The sequence below is a fragment of the Pinus tabuliformis genome, chromosome 7 (genome assembly GCF_031772625.1).
Source record: "Pinus tabuliformis cultivar Carrire ecotype Pingquan chromosome 7, CPIR1, whole genome shotgun sequence".
Classification (NCBI taxonomy): domain Eukaryota; kingdom Viridiplantae; phylum Streptophyta; class Pinopsida; order Pinales; family Pinaceae; genus Pinus; species Pinus tabuliformis.
Genome location: NC_142293.1, coordinates 897,347,423 through 897,365,518, shown reverse-complemented (window position 1 = coordinate 897,365,518; position 18,096 = coordinate 897,347,423). Strand labels below are relative to the sequence as shown.

The following is an 18,096-nucleotide window of genomic DNA, read 5'->3' as shown; positions in this document are numbered from 1 at the left end:
CCGAGGGAATAATCTTATAGACTGAAGGTATACAAACCCTAAGATAAATATTAAAAATACTAAAATAAACATGGTTGAATTGATAAACCCTAAGAATTAATGTTTTAAACTGAAGGGAATAATAAACCAAATGGATTATTAATATTATAAAACCCAAGGAACTAATAAACACAACACTTTAATATTATAAACTAAGGAATTTGTGAACCCAAGGGATAAATATTAAAAACCTAAGGAATCAATAAGTGCAACTCATCGATATTACAAACATAAGAGATTAATAAAGTTGACGGTCGTTGATATTATAAACCCAAGTTAATAATAAACCCAAGGGATTGATACTAAAACCCCAAAGGATTATGAACCCAAGGCAACAATATTAAACCCAAGAGACTAATATTATAAACCCAACATTGGTAAGCCCTAATATAAATATTAGAAGCACTAAAATAAACATTGTTTATTTTGATGGTGAGCTAATCCTTTCACAATGTGACATTCAACTATGGTTGACCATGGTTGTATATGATTGACAATGGTTGACCATGATTGGTATTATAAACCTAATGGAATAATAAAACCAAGGGATTGATATTATAAACCCAAAGGAATAATATTAAAACCCCAAGGGATTATGAACCCAAGGGAATAATATTAAACCCAAGGGACTAATATTATAAACACAACGTATATAAACCCTAAGATAAATATTATAAACACTAAAATGAACATGAATGACCATCGTTGATTTTCATATTGAGGCAATCCTTATCACAATTCCATGTTGGATCATGGTTGACTTCATAATAAACCATGGTTGACAAGAGAATAATAAACCCAAGAGATTGATATTATAAACACAAAGGAATAATAAACCCAAGGGATTAATACTAAAACCCCAAGGGATTATGAACCTAAGGGAATAATATTAAACCCAAAGGACTAATATTATAAACAAAAGGTATTTAAACCCTATGTGGAGACAATTTGTTTCATAATGTGAGATTGGACCATGATTGACCATAGTTTACCATGGTTGGTTATGGTTGACCATGATTGATATTATAAACCCAAGTTAATAATAAACCCAAGGGATTGATATTATGAACATAAGGGAAACATAAACACAAGGGATTAATACTAAAACCCGAGGGGATACTATTAAACCCAAGGGACTAGTATTAAAAACCCAACATCGGTAAACCCAAATATAAATATTACAAACACTAAAATAAACATGGTTTATTTTCATGGTGAGACAATCTTTCTCGCAATGCGACATTCAACCATGGTTGACCATGGTTGGCGCTGATTGACAATGGTTGACCATCATTGATATTATAAACCTAAGGGAATAATAAACTCAGGGGATTGATATTATAAACCAAAAGGAATAATAAAACCAAGGGATTAATACTAAAACCCCAAGGGATTATGAACCGAAGGGAATAATAATAAACCCAAGGGACTAATATTATAAGCCCAACATTGGTAAACCCAAATATAAATACTACAAACACTAAAATAAACATGGTTTATTTTCATGGTGAGACAATCCTTGTCACAATGCGACATTCAAACATGGTTGACCATGGTTGGCTATGATTCACAATGGTTGGCACAATTGATATTATAAACCTAAGGGATTCATATTATAAACCCAAATGAATAATAAACCCAAGGGATTAATACTAAAACCCCAAAGGATTGTCAACCTAAGGGAATAATATTGAACCCAACAGACTAATATCATAAACTCAACATTGGTAAACCCGAATATAAATGTTACAAACACTAAAATAAACGCAATCTATTTTGATGGTGAGGCAATCCTTGTCAAAATGCGACATTCAACTATGGTTGACCATGGATGGCTATGATTGACAATGGTTGAACATGATTGATATTATAAACCTAAGGTAATAATAAACCCATGGGGTTGATATTAAAGACCTAAAGGAATAATAAACCCAAGAGATTAATAGTAAAACCGCAAGGGATTATGAACCCAAGGGAACAATATTAAACCCAAGGGACTAATATTATAAACCCGACGTATATAAACCATAAGATAAATATTATAAACACTAAAATAAACATGATTGACCATCATTGATTTTCATAGTTAGACAATAAATATCAATAACCATCCTTAACCATCATTTATTTTCATATTGAGACAAAATATGCATGCTTTATTTTCATGGTGAGACAATCCTTGTCACAACGTGACATTCAACCATGGTTGATCATGGTTGACTATGATTGACAATGGTTGACTATGATTAATATTTAAACCTAAGAGAATAATAAACCCAAGGGATTAATACTAAAACCCGAAGGGATTTTGAACTCAAGGGAATAATATTAAACCCAAGGGGGTTATATTATAAACCCAAGGTATAAAAACCCTTAGATAAATAATAAAAATACTAAAATAAACATGGTCGACCACAGTTGTTTTTCATATTGAGACAATCCTTATCACAATGCGATGTTGGACCACGGTTGATCATGGTCAAACATGGTTGTTTATTGTTGACCGTTCAATAATATTAAACCCTATGAATATGAACCCTTAGATCAATAAACCGAAAGGATTGATATCATAAACCCAAGGCAATAATAAACCTCAGCGATAAAAATTATACACCCAATGCATATAAACCCTAACATGAGTATTATAAGCCCTAAAATAAACATGGTTAACCATTGTTGATTTCCATATTAGATTAACCTATTGTGATATTGACATAATCATAAACAGTTGGACAAATATTTAACCCTTAATATTGGGGTTTTATAAAACCAAGGGATTATTAATATTACAAATACATGATATCAATAAACCCAAGGCATTATTAATATTACAAACACAAGGCATTAATATTATAAAAACAAATGATTAATAAATGCAAGGGGTCAATATACCCAAGGAATCAATAAACCCAACGAGCTAATATTAAAAACCCAAATGATTAATAAACCTTAGGAATTAATATTTTAAGCTCACGCGATTAATAAAACCAAGGGATTAAATGGTAAACCAAAGGAAGTATTAATATTAAAAACTTGAAGAACAAAAAAACCCAAGCATTTGATATTATAAACCCAAGGGAAAAATATTAGAAACCCAAGGGATAAAAAATTGCAAGGGATCAATATTAAAAACATAAGGGATTAATAAAGCTTAGGAATTAATATTTTAAACCCAAAGGATTGATCAACCCACATGGCTATGAATATTATAAACCCAAGGGATCAATAAACCCTAGGGATTGTTAATATTATAAAACCAACATGTTAATAAATTGAAGGGATAAACATTGTAAATGTAAGGGATTAATATTAAACCTTAGGACTATTATTTAAACCTTAATATTGGGGATTAATAAACCCAAGGGATTAAATGATAAACCCAAGGAATTATTAATATTATAAACTTAAAGAACAAATAAACCTAATCATTTAATATTATAAACCCAAGGAAATAGTAAACCGAAGGGAAATAGTAAACCCAACAAAATAATATTATAAACACAAAGAATTAATAAATCCTAAACTCGGGGAATTAGTAAACCCAACAAATCAATATAAAAACTAAAGAGATTAATAAACCCTAGGAATTAATATTTGAAACTCAAGGGATTGATAAACGAAAGGGATTATTAATATTATAAACCCAAGGAACTAATAACCCCAACCGTTTAATATTATAAACCCAATGAATTAGTGAACCCAAGGGATAAATATTAAAAACCTAAGGGATCAAGAAGCAAAAGGGATCGATATTAATAAACCCAAGGGATAAAATGATAAACCAAGGGAATTATTAGTATTATAAACTCAAAGAACAAATAAACCTAAGGGTTTAATATTATAAACCCAAGAGAAAAGTATTATAAACCTAAGGGATAAAAAAAGGCAAGGGAACAATATTAAAAATGGAAAGGATTGATATTTTAACCCCAATGGATTAATATTGTAAATCCAAGTTGTTTAAACCCCACAATAAATATTATAAATCGAAAAATAAATATCAATGACCATCCTGAACTATCGTTGATTTTCATATTGAGACAATATTTGTTACAATGTGACGTTGGACCATGGTTGACCATGATTCAAGATGGTTGATTATGGTTTTCATCTCAAGAAAATCTTCGTTATAACGCAATGTTCGACAATGCTCATGATGATTGGTTTTGATAATGAGAGAATATATGTCATATTAAATATTTTAAAACCCCTAAAGCATAAATCCATGGCATCAATATTCTAAACGTAAATAATGCTATAACACAAAAAATAATAATAAACATAAACCACAACCAATATAAGAACCACACTGTAAACCATTAAGACATCAATACATAAAATTAATATGTATACATTAATAATAATACATTCTAAAGCATTAAAACGTGATAAATAATCATCACATTAACAATAAAAAAAAAATTATCACTACATTATAAATAGTAAATAAATTTTAAGCCATAAATACATTAATATCAATACATGAATGTATTAATAGTATATTTTTCAAGAATATTGATATAAACAACAAGAACATGAAAGCCCAACAATAGTATTATAAACATCAACAATATTTGCATTTATGAAAGACATGAACAAAGTGAAGGGACCCACACAAAATACCAAACACAATTACAAATGCAAGAGAAAAAAAAATTGGTAACACTGCCATTAGAGCAAAGGAACATAAATGCAAAAAACACATCTAAATTGCACACATTGGATTGAAATAAGAACAACATAAGATGACATTTTAAGACCAAAGATATACAATTTTCTACATAAAAACAATGTTGACAATAAAAAATCAATTTCACCAACATTGCAACCACATTAACAACATTGAGTCTTAACATAGATTTTTTGTTTTCTTTACATGAAAAAATTCCACTACAAAATTCAACTTGTTGAAGCACTCCATAAAAGGTAATCTATGGAATAGGCTCTTCTAAAACACAACCAGAGTGATGACAAAAGCAACACCAATTCAAATCAATAGGATAATGATCACGATACTTAAAATTTTCCAACTAATTCCTTCTTGTTCTCCTCCGAGAATCCATCTGGTGCACATGCAAGAATTATTTTACATGTGTTTTTGTTTCATCTAGCACACGAAGATGCTCATCAATAAAAGAAGGATGGAACCCATGTTTTCTATCAAACTCGTTCCGAAGATACGAAATAAAACTTATCGCCCCAACAATATTGCCTACTGTTCTAGAATTATAGATGACATCATTATTGTCCATATCTACATTTGAAAGACAAAAAAACAAAAGAAGAAACAATAAAGACACGGACAAATAAATAGGCATACACATATATAGATATATATACATACAACATAACACCCCATTTTTATTTATGTTAAAAAACTTAATCTTATAATGTTACATGAAATAAAACAATATAGTGTTACATGAACCATATGATATAAAATTTTCTACAAATATAAGCCTCATTTCAAAATACAATAGAAAAAACCATGAAATAGAATAAAATGATGGCCAATATTCAAAAAAATAATATTGGCCACGATGCTGGCCAATATTCAAAACCTCCATTTTTTCATTTCATGATGTAATATGAATCCACAATATTAATATCAATATGAACCAGTTATAAAATTGATTTTGAATGATTGGTTCATATAACTCGTTGTTTATGTCTGAATGGTCTGTTGCAAAGAAAAGAACAATAGCCACTTAAAAAAAAAAAGTAAATTGAACAACATGAAAAACGATGTAAACAAATTTCTCAAGTATTACTATGAATATTGTGAATCTATTAATCTCATAAATATATCAAAATGATTATTATATTAAATGTAAATCAAGAGGACAATAAAATAAATTCAAAAGACATACTATAAAAAAGGTCACAATGCTATTACTTTTATGTCATAGTGATATGGACTTCAATCGCTCCTCTTCTTTGTTCCTAATTGTAACACATGCACTATCTTTCTTCTTGGCATAACATTGAAAAGAGAAAGGTGGTGCAATGCGTAAACCATCTATTGATTTCACTCTTGATATGGTTGTGAATGTAAGACCTTGCTGCTCTTTATTCCCGATATCAACTGACACATGTTCTAAAGTCAATCCCCATGACTTGTGGATTGTAAGAGACCATGCCATCTTCAAAGGAGTTTGTTTTATATTTCCTCTTATCATTGGTGTGATAGGCACAATGTTTAGATTTCTTGCATCAAATGGAACACCAACACGCTTATCAAAAACAACAATGTTGAACACTAGAAGTTGAGGTGGCTTAGAGGTAGGCATATAAAATATATCCTTAACATAGCCAAGTGCACCATTCACCAAACCAACTTCAACCCACAAATTGCATGTCAACATGACACACTGACCACGACACAAGAAAACTTCACAGCCCAATTGATCATCATCGACACCAATGATTTTTGAATGCCTTGAATGCTCAACAATACATCATGCAATTGGATAATTTAACGATTTTAACATATGCCTATTATGGAAGGAGGCCAAATTATTTTTTGGAAACATGTGAACTGCTGCATTAAATAAATCTCTTTCTTCAGGATGCAACCTCATATCAGCCTGTGACATCACAAACTCCCAATCTTCAAGAACAGGTTCTACATTTCTTATGTTATTGAGGACTCTACAAAAACAAGATTGTTTCTCATTATTGCCTTGTTGGTGAGATATTGTGTCAACATTGACAACAATGTTGATTTTTTTTCCAAAATAATTTCCCTGTTGTATTACCTGCATACAAAGGCTTATCTCTCATAGGTGGTAGCTAGCTAAGGTCACTCACAAGGATGATGGATCTACCACCAAAAGGAGAATTCTTTTTCTCTGGAAATTCTTCTTGTAATCGAGCATCCATTTCAATAAAAAACCTTGATCATAGAAAGCTCATTTAATCAATCAATATATAACTAACATGTCTCATTTCTTCTTGTAATATTGCAAGCAACTCCCCATGTAGTGGCTACATATCATTAATTGGAATTTTTAGAGTTGAGTGCATTTTTTTTGCATGTATATAGAAAGAAGCTATTCTTGTTGGGGAAAGAAGAAGAAAAGGGCGTCTTCCATTACTTGACGAATTACAAAGAGCTTCAAAAATACAATGGATAAGGAAAGAATTCCCATTGGCTGTAGTGCCCTGGACGATCATAAGAAGAGCTTCACTAATCTCATACTCAACAAAGTGCCTTAAAACAATTTCAAAAGCAAGTCGTTGTTTTTCCAATAATGAATCTGGAGATGCAAATGTTCTATTTGAAAATTCAAGAATATCATCCCTTGATTTTTCATTCCTTATAAAATTAATAGCTTCCTGTGCAACATCATCATAAATATCTGTACTTTCCCAGTCAAACGATATATCAAAGTCCCTTCTACCAAGGGTGTGAAGATGAGAAACATTCACATCATTTGGTGGAACCAAGCGAAACAAAATTTTCCATTCTTGAAAATCATCTTTAAGATTCATTTCCCAGTTAGAAAAATCACCATCTTCTTCATCTTCTATATTGTGAACAATTGATGGATTTTGATTAACATGCCATGCTCGATATCAGAAATTCCTCCAATTTTCAATAATAATTTCAGCTGAAAGGCCATTTTCTGCAGGGTTGTCACAAAATGGCTTGTATAAGAGAAATTATTTCCAACAAAAGGTTTCAAATTCATCTGAAGCCTCACCAAGAATAGAATAATGGCCTTCGATAATATTGATCATGTTGGATTTTGAAAAGTAATGCAACCATCACTTGAGATCTTTTGACATAATATTCATAATATTTAGATTGAGCGACATGTCTTCTTAGAATTAGAAATTCAATATCATCAACATGGCGGGGAAGACTTTGTACAATTGTAGAAATATCTTGAGGAAAGCTAATTGTATGATCGCTATACTTATATTGCCCACCTTGAGCATGTGTCACTTGAAAAATAGGATTCACACATGCTATTAGCATTTCCTCAACTTGAGTAAGAACTCTTAAGATATGAGGTTTCTCACCAGGATCCAAGTTATTATATTGATAAAAATGATGGGCTTCTCTTTCACTCTTACATCGTCTACAAACAGGTCCTTCAGAATGTTGCAAAACCTAGATTTCACGATATGATTCTTGGCAAATGTGGCACATTTGGATAACTACTAAGCTATCTATCTTTGCTCGAAATATTTTATGCACTGCAATCATATTTGCATCAAAATGAATATGATCTCCATTGGCTGGACCATGTTGAGAAACATTTGGAAGAGCAAAATTTCTTCTAAATTGTACTTCATCTTCAAGAACATGAGATTCCCTTTAAATTTGAAGCATGTGGAACGGATCTATGATAGGGCCTTTCCAAATTTATGGTATGCATTTCACAAACCTGAGAGGATGTAAAGGTCTCTTTGTCATAAAATATTTTAAAATTTAATTTCCAACTAATTATAAATGAAAAAAGAGTCAAATTCATTCAAAATTTACATTTGTTTCTTTATGTGGATGAGAGTTATGTGATGGTTTCTCTTCTCTTATAACATTAGTGGATGGAACATTTTGGGAGTTACTTTCTATGCCTCTATTCAAATGAGTTGTTTCCTTTTTCAAAAAAATAAAATACATTATAAAATTAAATGTCCAAAAAATAAAGATTCAAAAATGGAAAACAAATCAAATACATTGAACATATACATAAGTTTTACATTTTGATGTTTTGGATTCCAATTCTCCAACTTAATGAGATGAAATCATGTTTTCTCCATAAAAGGTTATAAAATACAATTTCCACCAACTGTAAATGAAAAAATGACAAAAATATCAAATGCACTCAACAATTACATGTTTTTGGTGATGTGGATGAACGCTATGAGACTGTTCCTCTTCACTTTTAACATCAATAGATGGAACATCTACGAAGTTAATTTGTATGCCTCTATTGAAATGAGCTGTGTCCTGTTCGAAGAAAATAAAATATGCCATAAAATTCAATGTCCAACCAATTAGAAATTTAAAAAATGAAAAGAAAATCAAAAGAATTTAAAATTTACATTAGTTTGGAAATTTGATAATTGAGGAGAATGCATGGGAAGGTTATGACATGCTTCATCTTCACTTATCATATTAGTAGATGGAACACTTTTGGAATTAATTTCTTTACCTCTATTAAAGAAAGTTTTATCCTAATTAAGGAGAAGAAAATAACTTATAAGTTTAGTAAACAAAACTTTGTAAATAGAGGAATGTAATAAAACAACCATTATTGCAACAAAATTCAAAATATCATTGTGTTACCTCCATTGTTCCATGCAAAATACTATCAGGGATGATTGATTCTCTTGGTGGGACCACCTTACCTTCAGAATCAAGATTGGAAGATACGATGTTTCGAGCAACTGACTCCAAATTATCATACACATGGCCAATTAAACTATCATCCAAATCATCACACACAATTTCATCATTACCTTCACCATGGGTGTTTGCAACCTTTGGCCTTGGTCAAAAGATGCAATTGGATGCACAGAAGGGTTAGGGTGGATATTTGCATCCACGTTATTGATGTGATGTTCTTCCTGATTGCAAGATGTTCCCCCAATGTTATGATCATTTTCAGGAGAGCATCGAACAACAAAATTATGCCGACGAGGACCATATTCTGATAATGAACTATCAACAGGAAATGTTGTTTCCATTATATCATCCATGGTACGATACTTAAGAGGAATTAGAAAATCATTTTCAAGAGTGGCTTCACTCATTCTTCTATGATATGTAGCTCTCCTATGCTCATTTTTGGCATCCTTATTTTGTTGATACCATAAACGAAGGCTTTCATTAGACCTATCATGTGATGCTAGTGACAAATTTAATTTTATTATGTGCTTGTTGGTGCCTTCAGATGACATGCCTATAATGAATAATAAAATATTCATTATGGAATCACATAAACTTATCAAAATGTATAAGGCTTTTCCAAATGGCTAAAAACAAAAATGAATTTTTCGAAATGGCTAAAACCATAAATGAATTAGGCCTCATAGCCATAATACTTCTGCTGTTAGGGTTATAATTGTTTAATTTTAATGGGTCAGCCTTTGCATTACAACTATGATAACTTAGGTAGTGGCTTGGTTCCAAGAGTTTCTATGAGAATTTGGACTATACATTTTGGCATACAGAGTATAAGTTAAATGTTGTGTCTAAATTGTCGTGATAACTCGGCTTCTAGTATATATATCTATATATATATATATATATATATATATATATATATATATATATATATATATATATATATATATATATATATATCTATATATATATATATATATATATATATTGTGGTTGAATTTAATTCTGTATTGGCTTAATCCCGTGAACTGGGCATTTTGGTTTTTAAGTGAATGATTCAAATGCTAATATGAATATGGTTGCGAAAAAAGTAAAAAAAAGAAAAGGGACAGAACTTTTCTTTTTTTTGAGGGTTCTGGAGAGCTAGGGTTTGAAGGGCGAAACCTGCGACGGCGTACTCTGCACGGCGGATCAGGCGCAGGCTCTGTTCATCATCTGCAGCAGCAGAGTGACAGAGCTGCAGGGGTACAGCGAACAACAATGGCTCAACCCCCGGGGGGGGCGTCAAAGCCCTCCCCCTCACAGCACAGTAAGGAACCTGAAGTCACATTTGGATCGGTGGATCCGGACATTCTGAGCAAAGGGAAAAAACAACAGGAAGGCGACAATGACAAACCAGAAGTACAGGAAACCCAAACGACTGAACCGCCGGTTACTTCCTCCACCTGCCGACCGGTAGCCAAGGTTAGACCGCGCATAGAACTGCCGAGAGACAAGATCGACAGTAGGATCCAGTTCATGACAGACCACGCAATCATTGGCAAATTCATAGGGTTCTGGCCAACAGAACGAGCCCTAAATGGATGGATTGCGGCAAAATGGAAGCCCAAGGGAGATGTCTCTCTCCAGCTGGGGCCGAAGGGCTTCTTCACTGCTATTTTTTACTGCCTAGAAGACAAATTCAGGATCCTCGGAGGGGGTCCGTATTTTTTTAACTCAGCAGGCCTATACATCACAAACTGGAAACCCAGATTCAACCCTGACAAGGAGGATCTCACATGGGCTCCGGTCTGGATAAGGTTATACTCGCTCCCCGACGAATACTGGGAAGAGGAAAGCCTGAAGCGCATAGGTGATGGAGTGGGACAATACATCAGAGCTTCGGAGGACACAAAAACCCGTAAGTATATATCCTACGCAAGGATCTGCGTCTTTATCCGTCTTAATGAAGCTCTTCCTGACTCAATAACCCTAGCCCATCGCGATGAGGAATGGACTCAAGCCCTAGACTATGAACATGTGCCGTTCAGATGTCGAAGATGCCATGCTATAGGGCATTTGTATCGGGACTGTCCTCTCATTGCAAAAGCTAGCCCGCTGGAAACCTCTGATCCTCCATCACATGATGGCTTTACCCAAGTCTCTTACAGAAAGCGCACGCAGAAAAAGCCCCCGAACGCCTCTAAACCCCAGCCTCCCAAATCCCACAACCCTGGATCCAAGAACAGCTTTGAATCTCTCAGTGATCTCCCAGAAGATCAAGTCCTACCTGACAATAACATCCATACCCGCCCATCCTCCTCCTCCCACCCCCCCCCTCCAGCCCCCTTCCCAAGTCAAAAACCCCCATACAAATCCCGACCATCCTTAGCAGGCACCAGAAAGATCCAGAGAAAACTCCCATGGAAAAGGAGAAGAACGAGACATTGACTCCCGTAACAATCTCAGAGGGAACTCAAGAAGACACAGGTCAAGCTCAAATCATGGAAGTAGAACCTGAAAGCATAGATCTCCACGGTTTGGACATTATTGGATTGGAGCTAGCTTGTAGGAAAGAGGCGTATGACTCCATCTCAGAGACGGATCTAGAAAAGCTGGAAGAGGTAATATCCAGGGCCTTCCACCAACAGCAACTAGGTATTCAACCTGGTAGTGATTGGGACAGCAACCAGCGACCGAAGGACTCCAAAAAAAGAGGGAGAAAGACAGATCTTCAGAGAACAATGGAGGTGGGCAAACTCCTGGTGGACTCAGGGAGATATGCGAAGCTCACGAAATACTTCAGCCCCACCCAAACCAGTTATCCATGAAGCTGATCTCCTGGAATCTAAGAGGGCTTAACAGCCCAGCAAAATCTAGGATGTTAAAAAACATGATCAAGTTGGAAAAACCGCAAATGTGTTTCTTCCAAGAAACCAAATGCAACAGTCAAACGCTAGGTCGAATACTATCAAAGGCCTGGCCAGGTTGCCGCTCAGTAGCCGTGGATGCAACGGGGGCTTCGGGAGGGCTAGCAATCGCCTGGAACACTCAGGCAATATCGCTTACTGACTTCCATGCCTCCCATCACCTCATTCAAGCTGCCTTTCACATTCTAGGCACCAAGGTTCATGGAAACTTGTCCAATGTCTACTTTCCTCAGGAAGGAGGAAGCAAAAAAGTGCTTCTTGATACCATTGAGGCGCTAAACGCTAACAGGCAGCATCCGCTTTGGATCGTTGCAGGTGACTTCAATATGATTACCAAAATCGAGGACAAAACAGGAGGACGATCCAGATTAGAACCTGAAGCAGAACATTTCAAGGATTTCATCCACAATGCCTCTCTCATCGATATGTCTTTCTGCAATGGAACCTACACTTGGAGTAATCACAGAGGAGGAAAGCACCAGATCGCATCTAAACTTGATCGCTTTCTGATTTCAGACAATGCGATCCATCTAGGCGGTGACTTCACTGCGGAGATTTTGGCACACTCGGGCTCGGATCACTGGCCAATAGCTCTGCATTGGCAGCGACCAGGGGACAGAACCAAAAAACCATTCCGCTTTGAGGGTTTCTGGCTAACGCATCCAGCATTCAAGGACTTCGTCAGAACCATATGGACCTCCTTTGTCCCACCAGAAGGCTCAAGGATGTACCAGCTACAACAGAAATTGCGATTCTTAAAAGGCCACCTTAAACGATGGAATCGGGAGACCTTTGGGAACATTTTCGAAGCACAACAGGAACTTAATCAGGAGCTCAAGGATCTACACCAGACAGTAATCAATACAGGGCACACGGAGGCAACCTTGAACAAAGAGAAGCACATCTACAATCAGCTCGAAGAACGAAGAAAACAAGAAGAAATTTACTGGAAACAAAAATCAAGAATCAGGTGGCTAAAAGAAGGGGAACGCAACACTAAGTTCTTTCACAACACCACAGTGCAAAGAAGAATGCATAACAAAATACCTTTCATCCAAAGCCCAGAGGGGACCAAGGAAGAAGAACATGAGAAGATAGAGGAAATCCTCATCAATCACTTCAAGCTGGTACACCAGGAGCAGACGGTGGATAGGAATAGTGCCATTGAGAAGATTACAAGCAACATCCCCAGGCTAGTCACAGAGGAGCACAACGAGCTGTTGATGCACCCAATTCTCATTCACGAGGTAGACGAAGCAATGGCGCAGCTCAAAGAAGGTAAAGCCCCTGGCCCTGATGGCTTTACAACTACTTTTTTTCATGCTTTCTGGGACTTAATTAAAATGGAGGTCTGGCAAATAGTTGAAGAATCCAGGGCCCTTCGCTGGATGCTCCCCTCCCTTAACTCTACCTTTATAGCTCTAATCCCCAAAGAGGAAAACTCCATCACCCCTGATAAATTCAGACCCATAGCCCTCTGTAACGTCCTCTACAAGGTCATATCCAAAGTTATAGCGAACAGGCTCAAACCTCTGCTACCCATGCTCATATCTCCGGAGCAGTCAGGGTATGTTGAAGGCAGACAGATCATGGATGGTATCATCCTCACTCATGAAATCATACATTCGCTCAAGCTATCCAATCAAGCTGGTATGCTTCTTAAAATTGACCTCTCCAAGGCCTTTGACAAGCTCAGCTGGTCTTACATCCAGCATATGCTGAAAGCTTTTGGATTTTGTGACTCCTGGATAAGATGGATCTTGAGCCTAATTTCTTCCTCTCATTTCTCCATCCTCGTCAATGGCTTACCCTCCCGTCCCTTCAAGCCCTCCAGAGGTATCAGACAAGGCGACCCCCTATCCCCTTTCCTTTTTGTCTTAATGGCGGAAGGTTTAGGTAGGCACATCAAGCAAGCCCTTCACTCTAACCAGCTTAAAGGGATCTCCATCCACAGTACCTCAGCCTCCTCTCATCAGCAATTTGTAGATGACACCATGCTCTATGGTTATCCTTCAGCTCAGGAAGCCTCTAAGTTAAAAACCCTGCTCGACGACTTCTCAAAGGCCTCCGGCACTCATGTCAACAGCTCCAAATCTCAAATTTTTTTCTTCCATACCCCTCCGTCTGTAAAACGTGCTGTTTCCCGTATCCTGGGCTTCCAATCCGCTTCTCTCCCTTCCACGTATCTGGGAGCCCCCCTCACAGCCTCGGCCATAAAGCAGCCGGCATGGCGGGCCCTCTTGGAGAAGCTTGAGTCCAAGCTCAATCTATGGACCAATCGCTCCCTAAATCTAGCCAGCCGGGTTGTGCTTCTTAAGGCTGTCTTGCAAGCCATGCCTCTCTATCTTTTCTCCATCCTGGCTGCACCTAAGTGGGTTCTAAAGAGATTGAGAAACTTGCAGCGAGACTTTCTGTGGGGAAGTTCAGCCACCAATCGCAAATGGGCATTGGTCAAATGGGACACTGTATGTAAGCCCAAAAACAAAGGAGGAATTGGACTTCGGGACCCTGAGCACAGCAACACCATCATGACAGCTAAAATATGGTGGCAATGGGTAACCAGTCCAGAGAAGTTATGGGCCAAAATATGGACTGCAAAATACACCAACAACATGCCCCAAGCAGAGCTCATCAGGTTCACACCCACTATCAATGGGTCTCTTATATGGAATGCAGCTAAACAACATCATCAGCTCGTTCAGAAACACAGCTTTTGGGAAATACGGAATGGTCACAATGCTAGGTTCTGGAATGATGCCTGGAACCAGATGCCCAAACTCTCAAATGTTCTCCCTGCAACGATCATTCCTAGCAGCCAGGAGCAGCAGCAAGCCACGGTGCATCAATTTTGGGCGCAGGAAATGGAGAACGGATTCAGGAAATGGCAATCAGGCAATCGCATTACCAACAGCACTAGCCCCCAAGAGATAACAGCACTGGAGAGCGAGTTAAATAAAAGAAGAATCAGACATGAAAACAATGAGGACATCCTCAGATGGGGTTATCAAACTAAAGGCACCTATACCACCGCAGAAGCCTACAATCTGTTAGGCAACTTCCCCATCAAACCGGACCCTCTATGGGAAAGGATATGGAGCTTCAAAGCCTGGCCTAAAATATCACACTTCCTCTGGTTGGTTGGGCACAAGAAGATTCTCACTTGGGACAAGCTAAGGAAACGTAATTTTCACGGACCTTCCATATGCCATAATTGTTCTCAAAACGAGGAAACATTGCAGCATCTTCTGCAAACTTGCTCAATCGCCACTCATTTATGGGAAAAGGTAGAATTCAAATGCCAAAGGAGATGCAGGGAAGCTGACGGTATCATAAACACCATCCGTCAATGGCCGAAAAGACCTTACAAGTGTGAGATTCTCAACCACTTGTGGAATCTTATCCCGGGCATTCTACTATGGAACATCTGGAAGGAACGGAACAGGCGCATATTCAAAAATCAAAGCAGAACTAATGAGAACATCTGGAACAGCATACACAGCAATCTCCAAGAAACCATGTTGTTGAAAACATGGACCAAAGAGGATCTCCCCACAACAGACAACGAGAAAAACATCCTAGACAACTGGATGTTGCAGCAGCTACAAGAGCCCACCATGCATCAAACGGTGAAACGCAGAGACAAGGAGGATCATGGTTGGACTGCCCCACCCATCAACTCATACAAACTTAATTTCGATGGAGCCTCGAAAGGCAACCCTGGGCCAGCAGGATTTGGGGGCATCATAAGGAATCACAAAGGCTCACCCCTACAGGTCTACTTCGGCAACATAGGATGGGACACCAACAATTCGGCGGAGTTGGAAGGAATGTGGCAGGGGATCCTGGTAGCAAAGCGCCTCAATCTTCAACCGCTGATTGTAGAGGGCGACTCTCAAATCCTTATAAACATGGCTACTCGCATTCAGAATGGCTCTCAAGCCAGGAAGGTAGCTGACAGTTGGCGATTAGAGGCCAGACTAAGCAATATTGCTCATGAACTGCGCAATCACAATGCCCTCTCTTTCCATCACACCAAAAGAGAGGGTAACAAGATCGCTGATTTCATGGCAAACATTGGAGTAGACTGTAACCAGCCCTTCCTAGAAGGCAAACTGAACATCATCCTAAGCAACCAACAGAAACAGGAATGTGAAAGCATACTCCACAAGGATGCTGAATCCCCGGATGCGGGTGATGACGTGCCAAGGAGGGACGTGCCACATGCCCAGCATGTGCCGCCCCGTGGAGATCTTAATGAGCCTGGTCCGACCGCCGTCATAGCATAATGGTTCAGCAGATATGCGAGGGGAATTCATTGCAGAGCAGGAGTTCTCGATGGTGGCGCAGAATGCAGTTAATGCTATGTTGTAGAGCAGGTTTAGAAATCGATATCAGCAAAGGATGTGGATGCATTGGAGAGTTAGGATCAGCCGGATGCGAGAGCAGAGGAATTGTGAGTCGGTGGATGCTAAGCCTCCTGCCGCAGTGCAAGCTCTGGTCTACCGCTGCAATTCAGGCTGTGGCCAGAAGCAGGGGAGGCAACTCAAAGGATTTCTGGTTCAATTGGAAGCAAGACGGGTCAATTCGTGTGCAGAAGGAGGGTGCTCAGAAATTTCACGGGTGTGGGCATTCGCGGGTGACATGGCCAAATTGCGGGAACGACAGCCCAGCAGACGAGGACCAGGGAGAGGTTCTTCCTCTCGAACCCCTGCAGCAGATGAACACCACCATTGCTGCTGCTGCTACTGTCATAGGAGAGCAAGAGCCACCCAACTCCCATGTGGACAATTCCTGGAGGTTGGCAGCTCGAGCGAGGGAGGGCCATTGCTGCCAGCGTTTGGCTCGGTGGTGTTCACTCTGGGAGGCTCAATGGACAACACAGGCGTCAAAGCCCACATTTCTGTCCTTTTTACAAAAATCCCTGAAGAATTCGGTGCTGGAACTCCTGAGGGCACGGCGGAGAAACCTCCAGAAGGTTCGGGCAAGGATGCAATGGAGAGGCCACCAGGAAGTTCGGGCAAGGAAAGCGCTGGCAAGGAAGGCCTTGAGGAGCTGCCACCGAGCGAGCCAGACAATTTGGGGAAGGAGACGGTGCAAGGCACCTCACCCGACTTGGGGCCAGCACCCCCGGGCATGGATGAGGATAAGTGGAAAGCGATGTGGGAAGGAGTCCCGGAGGGAAGGGGATGGTGCTATGTGGTGGAAGACCCAAGCCTCTGCGAGGACCAGGATACTGAGCCCCGGCTCCACACAGTTCCTCCTCTCTCCACCAGAAAACAGAACTAAAGCTCCTGCGGGTATGTCGGTTCCGAATTCTACTGTGCTTGATGGCTGGCAACTTCTGCGTCTGTCTGGTTGGCAATTTCTGTGTCTATCTGTTTGGTTTATGCATATCGAGTCTAGTTTCAATTTTGTTTCTTGTTGGGTTCAGTTAGACAATGTCGAAAGCCCCTGCGTGGGCAGTCTTGATTCTGCTCAGAGTAATGAGGCCCCTTAGCTTGCTGACTCTCACTTCTTCTGGGCCTCCAGAAGCAACTCGTTTTGGGAGAAACTCTGTTAGTTTGGCTGGTTATTTTGAAAGTTTTGTCGGTGCTGCCCCTGCGAGGGAGCTTCTGGTCTTAAAGTTAATTTATACAGGGTGCAACTGCTGGCCCTGGAATGTCTGCATCACTGTCTGTAAAGTCTTCTTGTAAATACAATAGAAAAATTTAGCTAGTCTTTTAACGACAAAAAAAAAAAAAAAATATGAATATGGTTGCAGTTACTCTGTTTCTATATATCAACATT

At 38.3% G+C, this 18,096-nt stretch overlaps 1 protein-coding gene across 1 annotated transcript; it reads left to right on the top strand.

Annotated features, from left to right (window-relative positions):
* The first annotated feature begins 12,296 nt into the window (after positions 1-12,296).
* On the top strand, positions 12,297-16,595 carry LOC149250503 (uncharacterized). Its single transcript, XM_089453670.1, has 2 exons — positions 12,297-13,163; positions 13,446-16,595. Exons 1-2 carry the CDS (start codon positions 12,297-12,299, stop codon positions 16,593-16,595), a joined length of 4,017 nt encoding a protein of 1,338 aa, XP_089309796.1.
* Positions 16,596-18,096: the final 1,501 nt, after the last annotated feature.